Source organism: Schistocerca nitens, chromosome 4, assembly GCF_023898315.1.
Source record: "Schistocerca nitens isolate TAMUIC-IGC-003100 chromosome 4, iqSchNite1.1, whole genome shotgun sequence".
Taxonomy (NCBI): Eukaryota; Metazoa; Arthropoda; class Insecta; order Orthoptera; family Acrididae; genus Schistocerca; species Schistocerca nitens.
In genome coordinates, this window is record NC_064617.1 from 82,827,244 (window position 1) to 82,841,798 (window position 14,555).

General features: G+C 41.8%; 2 protein-coding genes across 2 annotated transcripts in view; one reads left to right on the top strand and one right to left on the bottom strand.

The window, feature by feature from the left end:
- The window catches only part of LOC126251840 (pericentriolar material 1 protein-like), a 781,694-nt gene that overhangs the window by 298,003 nt on the left and 469,136 nt on the right, over positions 1–14,555 (top strand). The gene's annotated exons all lie outside the window — the stretch shown is intronic.
- LOC126251841 (uncharacterized) overlaps positions 1–14,555 on the bottom strand; it is a 66,260-nt gene that overhangs the window by 43,678 nt on the left and 8,027 nt on the right. Inside the window, exon 2 of the mRNA XM_049952511.1 lies at positions 8,209–8,393. Coding sequence (XP_049808468.1) covers positions 8,209–8,393 — 185 coding nt within the window. The remainder of the gene's footprint in view (positions 1–8,208; positions 8,394–14,555) is intronic.

Sequence of the window (14,555 nt, forward strand, 5' to 3'; positions counted from 1 at the left end):
ATAACACCGGGGAGAGGCTACAACATCTCACTCCTTTCCCAACCACTGCTTCCCTTTCATGCCCCTCGACTCTTATAACTGCCATCTGGTTTCTGTACAAATTGTAAATAGCCTTTCGCTCCCTGTATTTTACCCCTGCCACCTTCAGAATTTGAAAGAGAGTATTCCAGTTAACGTTGTCAAAAGCTTTCTCTACGTCCACAAATGCTAGAAACGTAGGTTTGCCTTTCCTTAATCTTTCTTCTAAGATAAGTCGTAAGGTTAGTATTGCCTCACGTGTTCCAACATTTCTACGGAATCCAAACTGATCTTCCCCGAGGTCCGCTTCTACCAGTTTTTCCATTCGTCTGTAAATAATTCGCGTTAGTATTTTGCAGCTGTGACTTATTAAACTGATAGTTTGGTAATTTTCACATCTGTCAACACCTGCTTTCTTTGGGATTGGAATTATTATATTCTTCTTGAAGTCTGTGGGTATTTCGCCTGTCTCATACATCTTGCTCACCAGATGGTAGAGTTTTGTCATGACTGGCTCTCCCAAGGCCATCAGTAGTTCTAATGGAATGTTGTCTACTCCCGGGGCCTTGTTTCGACTCAGGTCTTTCAGTGCTCTGTCAAACTCTTCACGCAGTATCTTATCTCCCATTTCATCTTGATCTACATCCTCTTCCATTTCCATAATATTGTCCTCAAGTGCATCGCCCTTGTATAAACCCTCTATATACTCCTTCCACCTTTCTGCCTTCCCTTCTTTGCTTAGAACTGGGTTGCCATCTGAGCTCTTGATATTCATACAAGTGGTTCTCTTCTCTCCAAAGGTCTCTTTAATTTTCCTGTAGGCAGTATCTATCTTACCCCTAGTGAGACAAGCCTCTACATCCTTACATTTGTCCTCTAGCCATCCCTGCTTAGCCATTTTGCACTTCCTGTCGATCTCATTTTTGAGACGTATGTATTCCTTTTTGCCTGCTTCATTTACTGCATTTTTATATTTTCTCCTTTCATCAATTAAATTCAATATTTCTTCTGTTACCCAAGGATTTCTATTAGCCCTCGTCTTTTTACCTACTTGATCCTCTGCTGCCTTCACTACTTCATCCCTCAGAGCTACCCATTCTTCTTCTACTGTATTTCTTTCCCCCATTCCTGTCAATTGTTCCCTTATGCTCTCCCTGAAACTCTCTACAACCTCTGGTTCTTTCAGTTTATCCAGGTCCCATCTCCTTAAATTCCCACCTTTTTGCAGTTTCTTCAGTTTCAATCTGCAGTTCATAACCAATAGATTGTGGTCAGAATCCACATCTGCCCCTGGAAATGTCTTACAATTTAAAACCTGGTTCCTAAATCTCTGTCTTACCATTATATAATCTATCTGATACCTTTTAGTATCTCCAGGATTCTTCCAGGTATACAACCTTCTTTTATGATTCTTGTACAGACATCTTTTATTAACCGACACGTTCCACATCATTACGAAGTGTCGTATTCATGATCTATGGAACAAGTATTAATCTAATCTAATCTAATCTAATCTAAACACTGGCTGATCATCTTGTCCTGGAAGATATATGTGGATCATAGGTCAATGGCCTATACTAAATCTGGTGAGCATCACTTCCTTCCATCTCCATTACTGGGCGGACATACATCATGGTTAAGAATTGGTATTCACTGGTTACAGCTTCTTGTTCATTACTTGCAACTACTGCTCTTCCCATTGACTCAAAATTTAGACGAAGACAGGATGGTTTTGCACTGCGCTATTGCTACAGTTTTGTTTGGCTGCTGCATCAAGTATATTATTGCCCCCAATTCCTACATTCTGTGGTATTTCTCTTAGTTGTAAATTTTCAGGTAAGTGTCTTTGATGTTGTGAATAATTTTTTCTGTCTGATACATTTACACTATTGACTAGAGGGCACACAGGAAGTATGAGCAGTTTTAAAATTTCCTGTCAGAGCCATTTCCTGTCAGAGCCATTTCCTGTCAGAGCCATTTCTTATCCTCTCAAATACCTTTTGGAAAGTGTAAAGTTCCAAGTCGTATACACTACACTTATTATGGTAAGGGACCTTTAATAACTTTTGTGTAAGAACAACAGAGAATCTGGATAATTTTTATGCTAATTTAAAACACAGTTGTGAATGTTTTGAGAAGAGAACTGTTTCATGTTTTCTCAATGATGTCCTTACAGTAGTCTGCAGGGGGAGGGGGGTTAGACCTGTGGCGTATGGAGAATTTTTCATATTGTGGAGGATCTATGGTGACTTTAAGTAGCCATAAAAAAGGTAAAGTTCCCGCACTGTTAAAGACCTCCGTAGCACTGACTTAAATCATATTCTTAAACGAACAGGTCACTAAAGTACATTTTTGCCTTTCCATGAGGGCTGGGAAGAGAGAGAGAGAGAGAGAGAGAGAGAGAGAGAGAGAGAGAGAGAGAGAGGGGGGGGGGTTGGAGGGCTGTCCTCCCCCCCGAACTCGCCCCCCCCTCCCCTGTCCCCCCCCCCCCCCCCCGCCAGTATGGGAACCATTGTGAGTTCTTTTTCTAAAATTCAGATCAGTTTTTTCAATATTCCATGGTGCAACCTGTTTCAATTGTTATTTCTGATGTTAATGATTGTGACTTCTAATCTGACAAGGCATTGTGCTGCTTGGATATCAAATGAATATGTTGTATGCTGCTTGATTTTTTTTTTTTAATGCAGCATGACAATACCTTCAGAGCACGACTCACATGACTCAACATGAGACAATGTCACCTCACTGAGAGCAGTGACTCATCCGATTCGGTGCATAGGGTGAGTGTCAAGGTGATTTGTTAAGTACTTATAGCCAGCCAACCACTCGCATTGCGGACAAATTTACAGTGCCTTTAGATAAGACAGACCTGTTAATCTATGTAGTTCAACAGCAATCAAGTCTAGATCGAACAAGTGCCAGGTTTTAAAACTACAGGAATCTCTCATTTCAATAGGTTCACTCACTAAGGCATCAGCATGTTAAGTGCTATCCAACATCTGCCTTTATCATTATAATTAGTCCCATAAATCTGACTGAGCAGTTAAAATTTAAAACAGTACCATTCATGACCAGGGAATATTTGAAATCTATGGATTTTTTCCCCTAATGAAAATTTCAACCTTTTTTGTGTCCATTGATCCAACCTCTTAATCATCATCCATCAAATAATGACTCGAGAAGGAACAGAAATTTGAAAATCATGAATTAATAAGGAGCACCTGACTAGACTCACTACTGTAGACATTATGCCATTGATGGTGATGGCAAAAAGTGTATTTTCATGACGGGAGAATCTGATAGTAAGCCTCCAACTATATAATGAAAATTTTGTTTACTCAATAACAACACATGAGAAGGGGAAGGAGTTCTCATTCTCCTCATTCATAAAGTTGTTTGACAATATTGTGCATCCATGTGCTATTGCAGGTTTTCTCAGTATCAAAGAAAGACCCACAAGGCACTGTTTGTACAGGGATGTTTCTTGTACTGCTAATTGAGGAGGGTGAAATTATACAGGGTGGAGTGCTATCTTCTGAATCCATACAATGGATAGCTAAACAGTATTCTGAATGACAGAACCCACACAACACAATGGTTATAGCTGAGTTAAGAGTCTTTTCCATGCCAAACAGGGCAATGTTGCAATAGCTGCAACACATTAGCAAAGTGGCCATCAGTCTGAATTCCATGCAGGCAGCAAGGAAAGTTTCTTTTGATCACAAAATAAGGTAATGCAGACAACTACTCTGAAACTTAGCTGCCTGAGTGAGATATATTGAATGACAGAACCAACTCCATCTTCTCCCACTGTGAATGACAATTATACATCTCTGTGTTGCTCAGCATAGCACTTAGCCACTTTCTCTCTGCATGTGACTGAATGTGGGGTTTCTGATGGCTGAACAGGTGATTTTAAAGTAGTGTTTTATCACTGCCTGGATTGCATCTTATGGAGTGAAAACTGGGATGTCATCATTTAATACAGCAGTGAATGGAAATATACAGACTCAACGAGAAATCCTTCTCACTGACTCCCATATATTTGTTGAAGGAGTGGTATGTTTTATGTCACAAAAACCCACCTCATGACATCTTTTACGCTCATTGAAAATCTTCCTAGCTTTATCCTTGCTATTTGAAAACCATCTAGACAGTCTGTGGGCAGTCTGCTTCTGAATCTTCGCAGCAACTGGGCAGTTCCTTAACATTTTGGAGACCAATCCCAAGCATAGCTTGAGCCACAACTTTGGGTTAAAAAGACAGCACCCAAGTATAAGTCAGGCCACGATTTTCTCAAAGCATAAGCCACCTACTGATGAAAACTGGACTCATTTCGCAGGAAAACAATATGCGATGTCTCCCTACCTGCCCCTTGACGGGTGCTGCCTTCTGTTGTCAATTTTTAAAATTATTTTGAAAGAAACATTAGCAAACATAACAGCTGCCATTGTGAATGGCTGATACAAATGATTGCACTGGCAATTTCATGCATGTTCTCATTCAATTTCACAGTTTTCTATAATTCTGCTGCAAGTATGTCACGTCTCTTCAGTGAGCAAGAAATTTTGGAAGCTCGAGAGGAAGAAATTACTCAATAACTCACCTCACACATTTTTCTTGGCGGAGTAATTATATTTTCTGTCATTATTTTAAAATGTGTACTGCATCAAAGAGCTAAAGTAAATATGAAAAATAAATCTTTAAGCTTGGTCCCTTTTTAGTATGTATTACTCTTAAAGATACATCCATCAATATTTGCCAGTAATGCTTCAAATAACAGCACAAATAGCTGGTTTCCTAGGCTCAACTTTCTTTTAAGTGGCCAGTCTCCAGAGTGTTAATGGCAATTAACAATCACTGTACGCTTATGGAATAGCATGATTTTGAAAATGAGGCAGATTTTGGAATGGGTGCAGCAGCAGCTTTGGGGATGATATTGGACTCACCCGCTCCTGGACACTGTGGCAGTCTTCTACCACAGCCACTGTCTGTAAAGCACATAACCAGCTGTACTGGGCATCCATTACTAGAGCTTTCATTGAAAATCTGCTCTTACTGCTAGGTGGTTTAAGCTAGCGAGATAAGTGGTCACCAGAACATAAGTCATTTTCCACTTTCTATAAAGCTTTATCTGCAAGGGCAAGAGTGCGTACTGTGAGGTCTATGATAAAGAATAACCTCACTTCAGTTCTTAAATGTGGAATTTTTCACATTTTTATAATGCCAGGTCTTCTAATAGAATCTTAACAGAAAGCATGTGAAAACTCTAAATCAATAGTGTGATTTTTGGGGAAAATTTAAGTTTATTGTAATTATAGGCTTACGGAAATAGAGGTTTGTAGCAGTAGACAAGAAACTCAAATTCACTGAAACAGAAATGAAGCTGCATGCAAGATTCTTTGAGCAAGACCCAGTATCCAAGATGAATATCTATACAAATATAAATTGAAATACACCACTACACTTGTCTGTCTGTATGTGAAGGCTAATCTCTGGAACTACTCTATGGATTTTGGTACAGTTTTCCCAAATAGACAAACTGATTCACAAGGAAGGTTTGTTTATACAAATTACTAGTGCTACACCAGACAAGGTGTCCAGCTGTCGATGCTTACAAGGGAACCTCCCCATCGCACCCCCCTCAGATTTAGTTATAAGTTGGCACAGTGGATAGGCCTTGAAAAACTGAACACAGATCAATCGAGAAAACAGGAAGAAGTTGTGTGGAACTATGAAAAAATAAGCAAAATATACAAACTGAGTAGTCCATGTGTAAGGTAGGCAACATCAAGGACAGTGTGAGCCAAGGAGCGCCGTGGTCCCATGGTTAGCGTGAGCAGCTGTGGAACGAGAGGTCCTTGGTTCAAGTCTTCCATCCAGTGAAAATTTTACTTTATTTATTTTCGCAAAGTTATGATCTGTCCGTTCGTTCATTGACGTCTCTGTTCACTGTATTAAGCTTAGTGTCTGTGCTTTGCGACCACACCGCAAAAGCGTGCTACTGATCGCACGGTCGCACGCTTTATAATGCTGTGCCTCAATATTTTTCAGCATATTAAGTGACTCATATCAGTATGACATTTACAGTTATATATCTGTTGTACACATTATGAAAAGTAATTGGTCTCTTTACATCCGTAGCAACGATAACATGCAGAAAAACAAACTGTGCTCACTTTATAGATGTACGTACTCTATGACATTAGACAGTGTGACGCTAAATGAAACACTCCGCTGTCAAGGGGACAATGTGTTGAGCCTTCACTGACTACTGCAGCAAATAAATTCGTAGCTAAAGGTTACTAGTGGTACCAAAGTTAGTGTCCAAACACTTATGAATGTGACAAACTGCAATTGAGGGTAGCAAAGCAAAGACAGAAATGATTAACTTCATTCATGGTTCTTTACAAAGAAAAACCAAAAGTATTACCCCACTTTAATTCTTTTTCCATTGCAAAGATGACTGAAACAAATATTAGTGTCAGCAGCATTGAGAAACAGTGAAACTGTGAAAACTGAACAAAGCCTCATGGCCCAACAGATTCCCTGTCACAATTCTACACCAAATTTGTGGCCGAATTAGCTCCTCTTAACTATAATATACTATAAATTCCTCCCACAAAAATCTGTGACTGGAAGAAAATACAGGTAACACACGAAGGGCAGCAGGAAAAACTACTGTAAAAACTGCTGTCAAATATCCTTGACATTCATTTGTTGTAGAATCTTAGAACACATTCTGATCTCAAAAGTAATGACCTATCTTGAACAGAATGACCACATCTATCTCAACCAGCAAGGATTTCAAAAAAAATCAATCATTCAAAACCCAAATTATACTTTTTTCCTCCTTACATTCTGAAAGTCGTAGATCAACGCAGTGAGACAGGCGCAGTATTTCTCAAGTTCCAAAAATCATTTGATTTAGTATCAAACATACACTAGTACATGTGTATGGAATTATCAAGCAAAGTTTATCAGCAGCCTGAGGATTTTTTGGCAGGAAGGACAAAGCATGGTATCCAGGATGGGGAGTTAAACAGATTTAGACATAAAGAGGTGACAGACTTAAAAATACTAAGGAAATGCAATCAGTCCACAAAGGAGATTGTTTCCAAAACATTCATGTGGCCCATCCTAGAATAGTGCTACAGTGTATAAGAATCAAACCAAGTACAGCTATCAGGGAATTTTGAATTTAAATATAAAAAAGACAGTACAAATGATCACTAGTTTGTCTGACCCATGTGAGAATATCACAGGGATGCTGAAAGAACTGAACTGGCAAATGTTTGACAATAGAAGTAAACTATCTCATGAGCAAGTTACAAGAACCAATTGTAAGTGATAAATCTAAGAAGCCCCAATAATCACACCCTTAGGGATCACAAACACAAGATTAGACTAATTACAGTATGCACAGAGGCATTTAAGCAATAATTCTTCCCACACTCCATATGTGAATGGAAAGGGAAAAAGCTCTAATAACTGGCACAATGGAAAGTACACTCTGCCATGCACTTCTTAATGGCTTGCAGAATATGGATGTAGTAAAAACATAATCTGGGATGCAAGTGTTGGAGGAACCAGAAAGCATGCATTCTAAGCACTGGTACTTCAACTGCAATAAATGGTGGGCAAATTCTTGAATGAGGTCTAAGAGGACTTGATCGTTTAACTCTCTGCGAGTGGGTAAGAGACACAGCACACTGGTATTACAAGTGAAATATGCTCCGATACAGCTGTAAATTTTAGCCAAGTGCTAACTGTTATGGCTGAGGTTCATTAAGAATCGCCCAAAAAGAACAAAAGCACCACCTATAAGAAAGTAGATCGTGTCATTTTGTAGGCCACTGTCATTCACGTGAATTTGGTCTGCACTGTTTTGTTGTGGGAAGCATAAAGTTAAGATATTTTAATGTCTTAGTTTAAATGATACATCTGGTGCCTTCATTTATTACTTCCAAAAATTATACATTATTACTGATTAAAAGGCATCCACTAAGTAAACAAGGCATTCATATGAAACACACAACAGCAAAAAGAGAAATTTCAAAAGCACACTAAAATGCAATATAAGAATGCAATTTTTCCCCCCACCTAAAATATACCATAATGTGAAACACGTATATCATCAACTGTACAAATCAGTTATCGACATACAGTAAACTACAAGCATGACATTACCAACTTTTCTCCAATATGGAATTTTGGAGCCTTTATTGTCTGCCATTCCAGTTTCAGCAATGACACGAACTCTGACTCCTCGAGAATGCACAGTCTTCACAGCATCGGCAATATCTTGGATGGTGATCATATATATGCATATGTCTAATGTTCTTTTTGCACTTTGCAAGAATTTTATCAACCTCCTGCAAGGAAACTTGTACCAATTACAAACTTTAAACATCTTATAGCAAATACATATGTCATTGATTATGTGAATGTGACCTACATCAAAAAAATATGTTATATGATTCAAGTAGGTATTGGCTTCTTAGTGATTTTCTAATGCTTCTGTGACTAAGTATGCTTCTGAACTGTTGCGCAAACAAGAGAGCACTAACAATATAATATTCTTCATGGTTTTGTTAAACCATCATTACCCACATCCCAATGAAAATGTGAAGTTATGTAAATACTGGAGTTCTTATAAGCTATAAGCATACATGTCTGACTACACTTATTACAAATATTATAACTTATTCTGTATTTATTAGGTAGAACAAAGTGGGTAATTTTAGATGAAAAAATTCTCGTATCTCACACACACACACACACACACACACACAGGTTACACAATTGGCATTGGTCATTATTCATTAGTAACTCCACAGCTTATCTTAAAAATAACAAACATTTAAATCATAATCAATGACTCAAAAGTCATTCATGTTACTGTTTTCTTGATTCGTTAGTATATAAGGATAAATGGGTCGTATGTTGTTTGTTCATGTTGTGTTTTCACTCCAGGACACTAAGGGGGGAAAATGTTACATTGCTATTAAACTATCATAAAGTGTACTACCCCACATTTTATTCAATGGAAGTCAAAATTTATAGGTTATGCATTATTTAATTACAATTACATCTCCAACGGTTTGTTGAATACCAAGTTAAGTACAAAATTTCCTATTCTTTAACCATACTGAAATCATAAATTTATGGGAGTTTAGTAATCTATGGTAAATGAAATTGCACACAATGCTAACAGCAACCTCAGACTTTTCACAGACAAAGCAGTTATCTGTAATGAAGCAGGCTACTGTCTGAAAAAGCTGCACAAATGTTTGGTCTGATTTTGATATGATTTCGTAGCGGTGACAATACCATTTAATGACAGTTTTCATTCTCTTTCTTATGGTATACAACAAGACATAAGATAATGTAAGAAAATTCTTTTCAAAACAAAATTTAAAATTTCAATTTAATTTTTTTTAAAAAGTACATATTTTAAAATTTCCATGAATTGTTAGTGTTGCTGTAAATCACAGGCGAAAATATAATTATGGGATGATAATTTCTTCACTACTAAAAAAAAAAGAAGACTGAAGATCTATTTCCAATAATTCAGCTGTGTTCTCACGTTAATTATTGCAACATTACTAATATTGACATTTTTGTGAAAATAATCATGAACACTATTGTAATAAAAGATTAAAGTAAATAGTCCACAGTAAAACTAACTATTGACAGGATCTGTTTATCATTTTCAATTTGAAAAAGCTTCATTCATTTGGTACATACCACTTTCAAGTAAAGAATAAGCTCTTCCAGCAGAAGTCAAGGGATTTACATACACAAGAAAATCCATTACTGATACCCAGAGAATATCAGAATATAAATGGCACAGCTGGATGAAGAAAAGTTATTTTCACTTCATCAAGTTCTTCATTTTTCTGTAAAATACACTCCTGGAAATTGAAATAAGAACACCGTGAATTCATTGTCCCAGGAAGGGGAAAGTTTATTGACACATTCCTGGGGTCAGATACATCACATGATCACACTGACAGAACCACAGGCACATAGACACAGGCAACAGAGCATGCACAATGTCGGCACTAGTACAGTGTATATCCACCTTTCGCAGCAATGCAGGCTGCTATTCTCCCATGGAGACGATCGTAGAGATGCTGGATGTAGTCCTGTGGAACGGCTTGCCATGCCATTTCCACCTGGCGCCTCAGTTGGACCAGCGTTCGTGCTGGACGTGCAGACCGCGTGAGACGACGCTTCATCCAGTCCCAAACATGCTCAATGGGGGACAGATCTGGAGATCTTGCTGGCCAGGGTAGTTGCCTTACATCTTCTAGAGCACGTTGGGTGGCACGGGATACATGCGGACGTGCATTGTCCTGTTGGAACAGCAAGTTCCCTTGCCGGTCTAGGAATGGTAGAACGATGGGTTCGATGACGGTTTGGATGTACCGTGCACTATTCAGTGTCCCCTCGACGATCACCAGTGGTGTACGGCCAGTGTAGGAGATCGCTCCCCACACCATGATGCCGGGTGTTGGCCCTGTGTGCCTCGGTCGTATGCAGTCCTGATTGTGGCGCTCACCTGCACGGCGCCAAACACGCATATGACCATCATTGGCACCAAGGCAGAAGTGACTCTCATCGCTGAAGACGACACGTCTCCATTCGTCCCTCCATTCACGCCTATCGCGACACCACTGGAGGCGGGCTGCACGATGTTGGGGCGTGAGCGGAAGACGGCCTAACGGTGTGCGGGACCGTAGCCCAGCTTCATGGAGACGGTTGCGAATGGTCCTCGCCGATACCCCAGGAGCAACAGTGTCCCTAATTTGCTGGGAAGTGGCGGTGCGGTCCCCTACGGCACTGCGTAGGATCCTACGGTCTTGGCGTGCATCCGTGCGTCGCTGCGGTCCGGTCCCAGGTCGACGGGCACGTGCACCTTCCGCCGACCACTGGCGACAACATCGATGTACTGTGGAGACCTCACGCCCCACGTGTTGAGCAATTCGGCGGTACGTCCACCCGGCCTCCCGCATGCCCACTATACGCCCTCGCTCAAAGTCCGTCAACTGCACATACGGTTCACATCCACGCTGTCGCGGCATGCTACCAGTGTTAAAGACTGCGATGGAGCTCCGTATGCCACGGCAAACTGGCTGACACTGACGGCGGCGGTGCACAAATGCTGCGCAGCTAGCGCCATTCGACGGCCAACACCGCGGTTCCTGGTGTGTCCGCTGTGCCGTGCGTGTGATCATTGCTTGTACAGCCCTCTCGCAGTGTCCGGAGCAAGTATGGTGGGTCTGACACACCGGTGTCAATGTGTTCTTTTTTCCATTTCCAGGAGTGTATATCCAATCAACAGTTTGCTTGACAGACAAAAGTTGTTTTGTTTTAGGGCTCAAAAACAACTGGGGTCATACACGCCCAAGGCGAAATTATGGAACAAGTGAGACAGAGGAGTTAAAAAATGACTATACGTCAATCCCAATTGACGTAAGAGAAGACAGCTAAAAACAGGGATGTGGAGAAAGGGCTATAACAGACACCATACGGAAACAGATGTCCAGAACTAAAAATTAAATGGGCTTTGCCATATTGCGACGATGGATAAAAAGTAAAACCCGGTCGACATCTCGCGCGTTGCTTGCTAAAATGGCCGATAGCTCAGACAGCAAACTCAAGTGGGAACAAAAACGGTTAAAAAATGGGCATTACATCAGGAAATGGCGGACTGTTAAAACTTGGGGGCAATGTGTACACTTAACAAATCATGATGGCTAAAACACAGTGCCCAATACCCAACGTAGTTAAAAATGACCTCCTCCTGGCAGGAGGGCCGAGAGAAGGTCATCCAAGCTGCTCGGAGAGGCTTAATAATCTGGAGTTTATTCCTTTGAAGGGAGGACCAATGACAATGCCAAAGTGACATCACCTCCTGAGAGACGGCAACACAGAAATCATTGGAGGGTATATAGGAACTAGTGGGCTGAGGTACAAGGATTGCAGTCCTTGTACCTCAGCCTTCGCAGCAGTATCAGTAGCCTCGTTTCCTGACGGACTGACATGACGAGGAACCCATATAAACATCACAGTGGCCCCAACAAGAGTGAGCAAGTGACTTTTTGATGGACATGGCGCACTAAGGGATGGCCAGTATACAGCGCACAGTGACTTTGAATGGCACTGAGAGATTCTGAGTAGAGGTCACAATTGAAAAGCCCGTGTTGCAAGATGTACTCCATGGCCTGATACAGGGCAAAGAGCTCGGTTGTAAATACAGAGCAGTGTTCCAGAAGCCAATATCTAAAAACGTCAGCACCAATGATGAAGGCACACCCAACACCATGGTCAGGCCAAGAGCCATCAGTATACAGAAAGGTACTACCACGAAGTTTCATGCGAAGGTCGTGAAACTGAAGGCAATAGAGCGAGGCTGGAGTAGTGTCCTTAGGAGGCAAATGAAGGCCAAGGTCAATACAGACCGCCGCATGAAGTCAAGGTGGTGAAGGGTCCACACCCACCGGGCAAGTTGCAGGTAGTGTGAAGTTAAACCACCAAAGCAAGTGCCGAAAGCGGACTCCAGGAGGTAACAGAGAAGAAGGACATTCCCCATAATAGCGATCAAACGAGTCATCGAAGAAGGAGGCATAAGATGGGTGGCCACGCGTAGCAGACAAACGGCATGCATACATGCTAAGGAGAAAGACACGGCAGTAGGACAGTGATAGTTCAGCAGGTTTATCACACAGACTCTGAAACTGGGCTAGTGTAAAAGGCGGTAGTAGCCAAATGGGTGCCACAATGGCGGATAGTGTTGAGACGGTGTAAGAGGAACGGACGTACAGATGCACAAACAAAGCACCCATAGTCTAGTTTCGAACGGACAAGCGACCGGTACAAATGGAGGAGGGTGGTTCGATCTGCACCCCAGGAAGTACCACTGAGGACACGTAGGAGAGTGAGGGAATGCACATGGAGGGCTGCCAGGTAAGACACTTGGGTGGACCAAGAGAGTTTCCTACTGAGCATTGGCCCCAGGAATTTCATACTTTCAACAAATGGAAGAGCAACAGGCTCAAGATGTAAAGATGGTGGGAGAAACAAAGTGCACCACCAGAAATTCATACAGATAGTTTTGTCAGTGGAAAAACGAAAGCCATTGTTGATCCTCCGGGAGCAAAGATCATCAAAACATCGATGAAGACAAGGGGGGGGGGGGCGGTTAATGGCGATAGCGAAGAGGACGGCGCTCATGATGGAACCCTGAGGCACACCATTTTCCTGGATAAAGGTGTCCAACAAAGCAGAACCCACAAGCACCTTGAAAACTCAGTATTTTTAAAAGTCCTGACGGAAATGGCACAGGCTGCCATGGAAGCCCCATGTGTAGAGAGTACAGAGGATACCAGTTCTCCAGCAGGTGTCGTAGGCCTTCTCCAAATCGAAAATCACAACCACTAGTTGGTTGATTTAAGAGGGGGGGGGGGGGGGGGGACCAAACTGCTAGGTCATCGGTCCCTTGTTCCGATTAAAACAAAGCCACAAGAGTGAGAATGAAACAACACAAAACGAGGAGAAAGGAAAACCACAGGAACGACAGAAGGATAACAAACGCTACAATGGACGAAAGAGGACAAGAAAACCACAGAGAGACGCAAGAAACAGGGAGAAGAGATTAAAACAGATTACCATGGCTGGCTGACCACAAGACGAAAAAGGAGAAGCCAGCCACTCTGCAACAACACATACAACACATTAAAACCTCCATCCTAAAAGCACTTGGGTGGAGGACACAGAGGGACAATGGACATGTGCTAAAACTTGGATCAAATGATAAAACCCACCCTCACGTATAAAACGTAAAACCAAATCAGCCAAGGAGTTGTTGTCTGCTAAAATCAATGATAACGAATCCGGCAACCGAAGATGATGTCACAGGGCAGGCAACGCAGGACAGCATAACAGTATATGGGCCACTGTCAACTGCGAGCCGCACCGGCACTGAGGTGAGTCACCATGGCATAGGGGGTAGCTGTGTGTCACCCAAATGTGGCCAATGTGGAGCTGGCAGAGAACCACGGAGTCCCAGCGAGAGGCCCGCATGGAAGACTTTCACACATTTGTAGTCTCCTTAATGGCTCGCAGTTTGTTGTGCATACTGAGACTATGCCATTCCATCTCCCAAAGCCGAATAACCAGGTGGTGTAATATTGAATGCAGGTCAGTGATGGGGATGCCGATCTCCAGAAGCAGTTTCCGTGTAGCCTGTTTGGTCAGCCTGTCAGCAAGTTCATTTCCTGGGATTCCAATGTGACCTGGGGCACAGACAAACACCACTGAATGACTGGACCGTTCCAGAGGATAGATGGACTCCTGGATGGTCGCTACCAGAGGATGGCGAGGGTAGCACTGGTCAATAGCTTGTAAGCTGCTCAGGGAGTCAGTACAGAGAAGAAATGACTCACCAGAGCATGAATGGCTGTACTAAAGTGCACGAGATATGGCCACCAGCTCTGCAGTGAATACACTGCAGCCACTGGGCAAGGAAT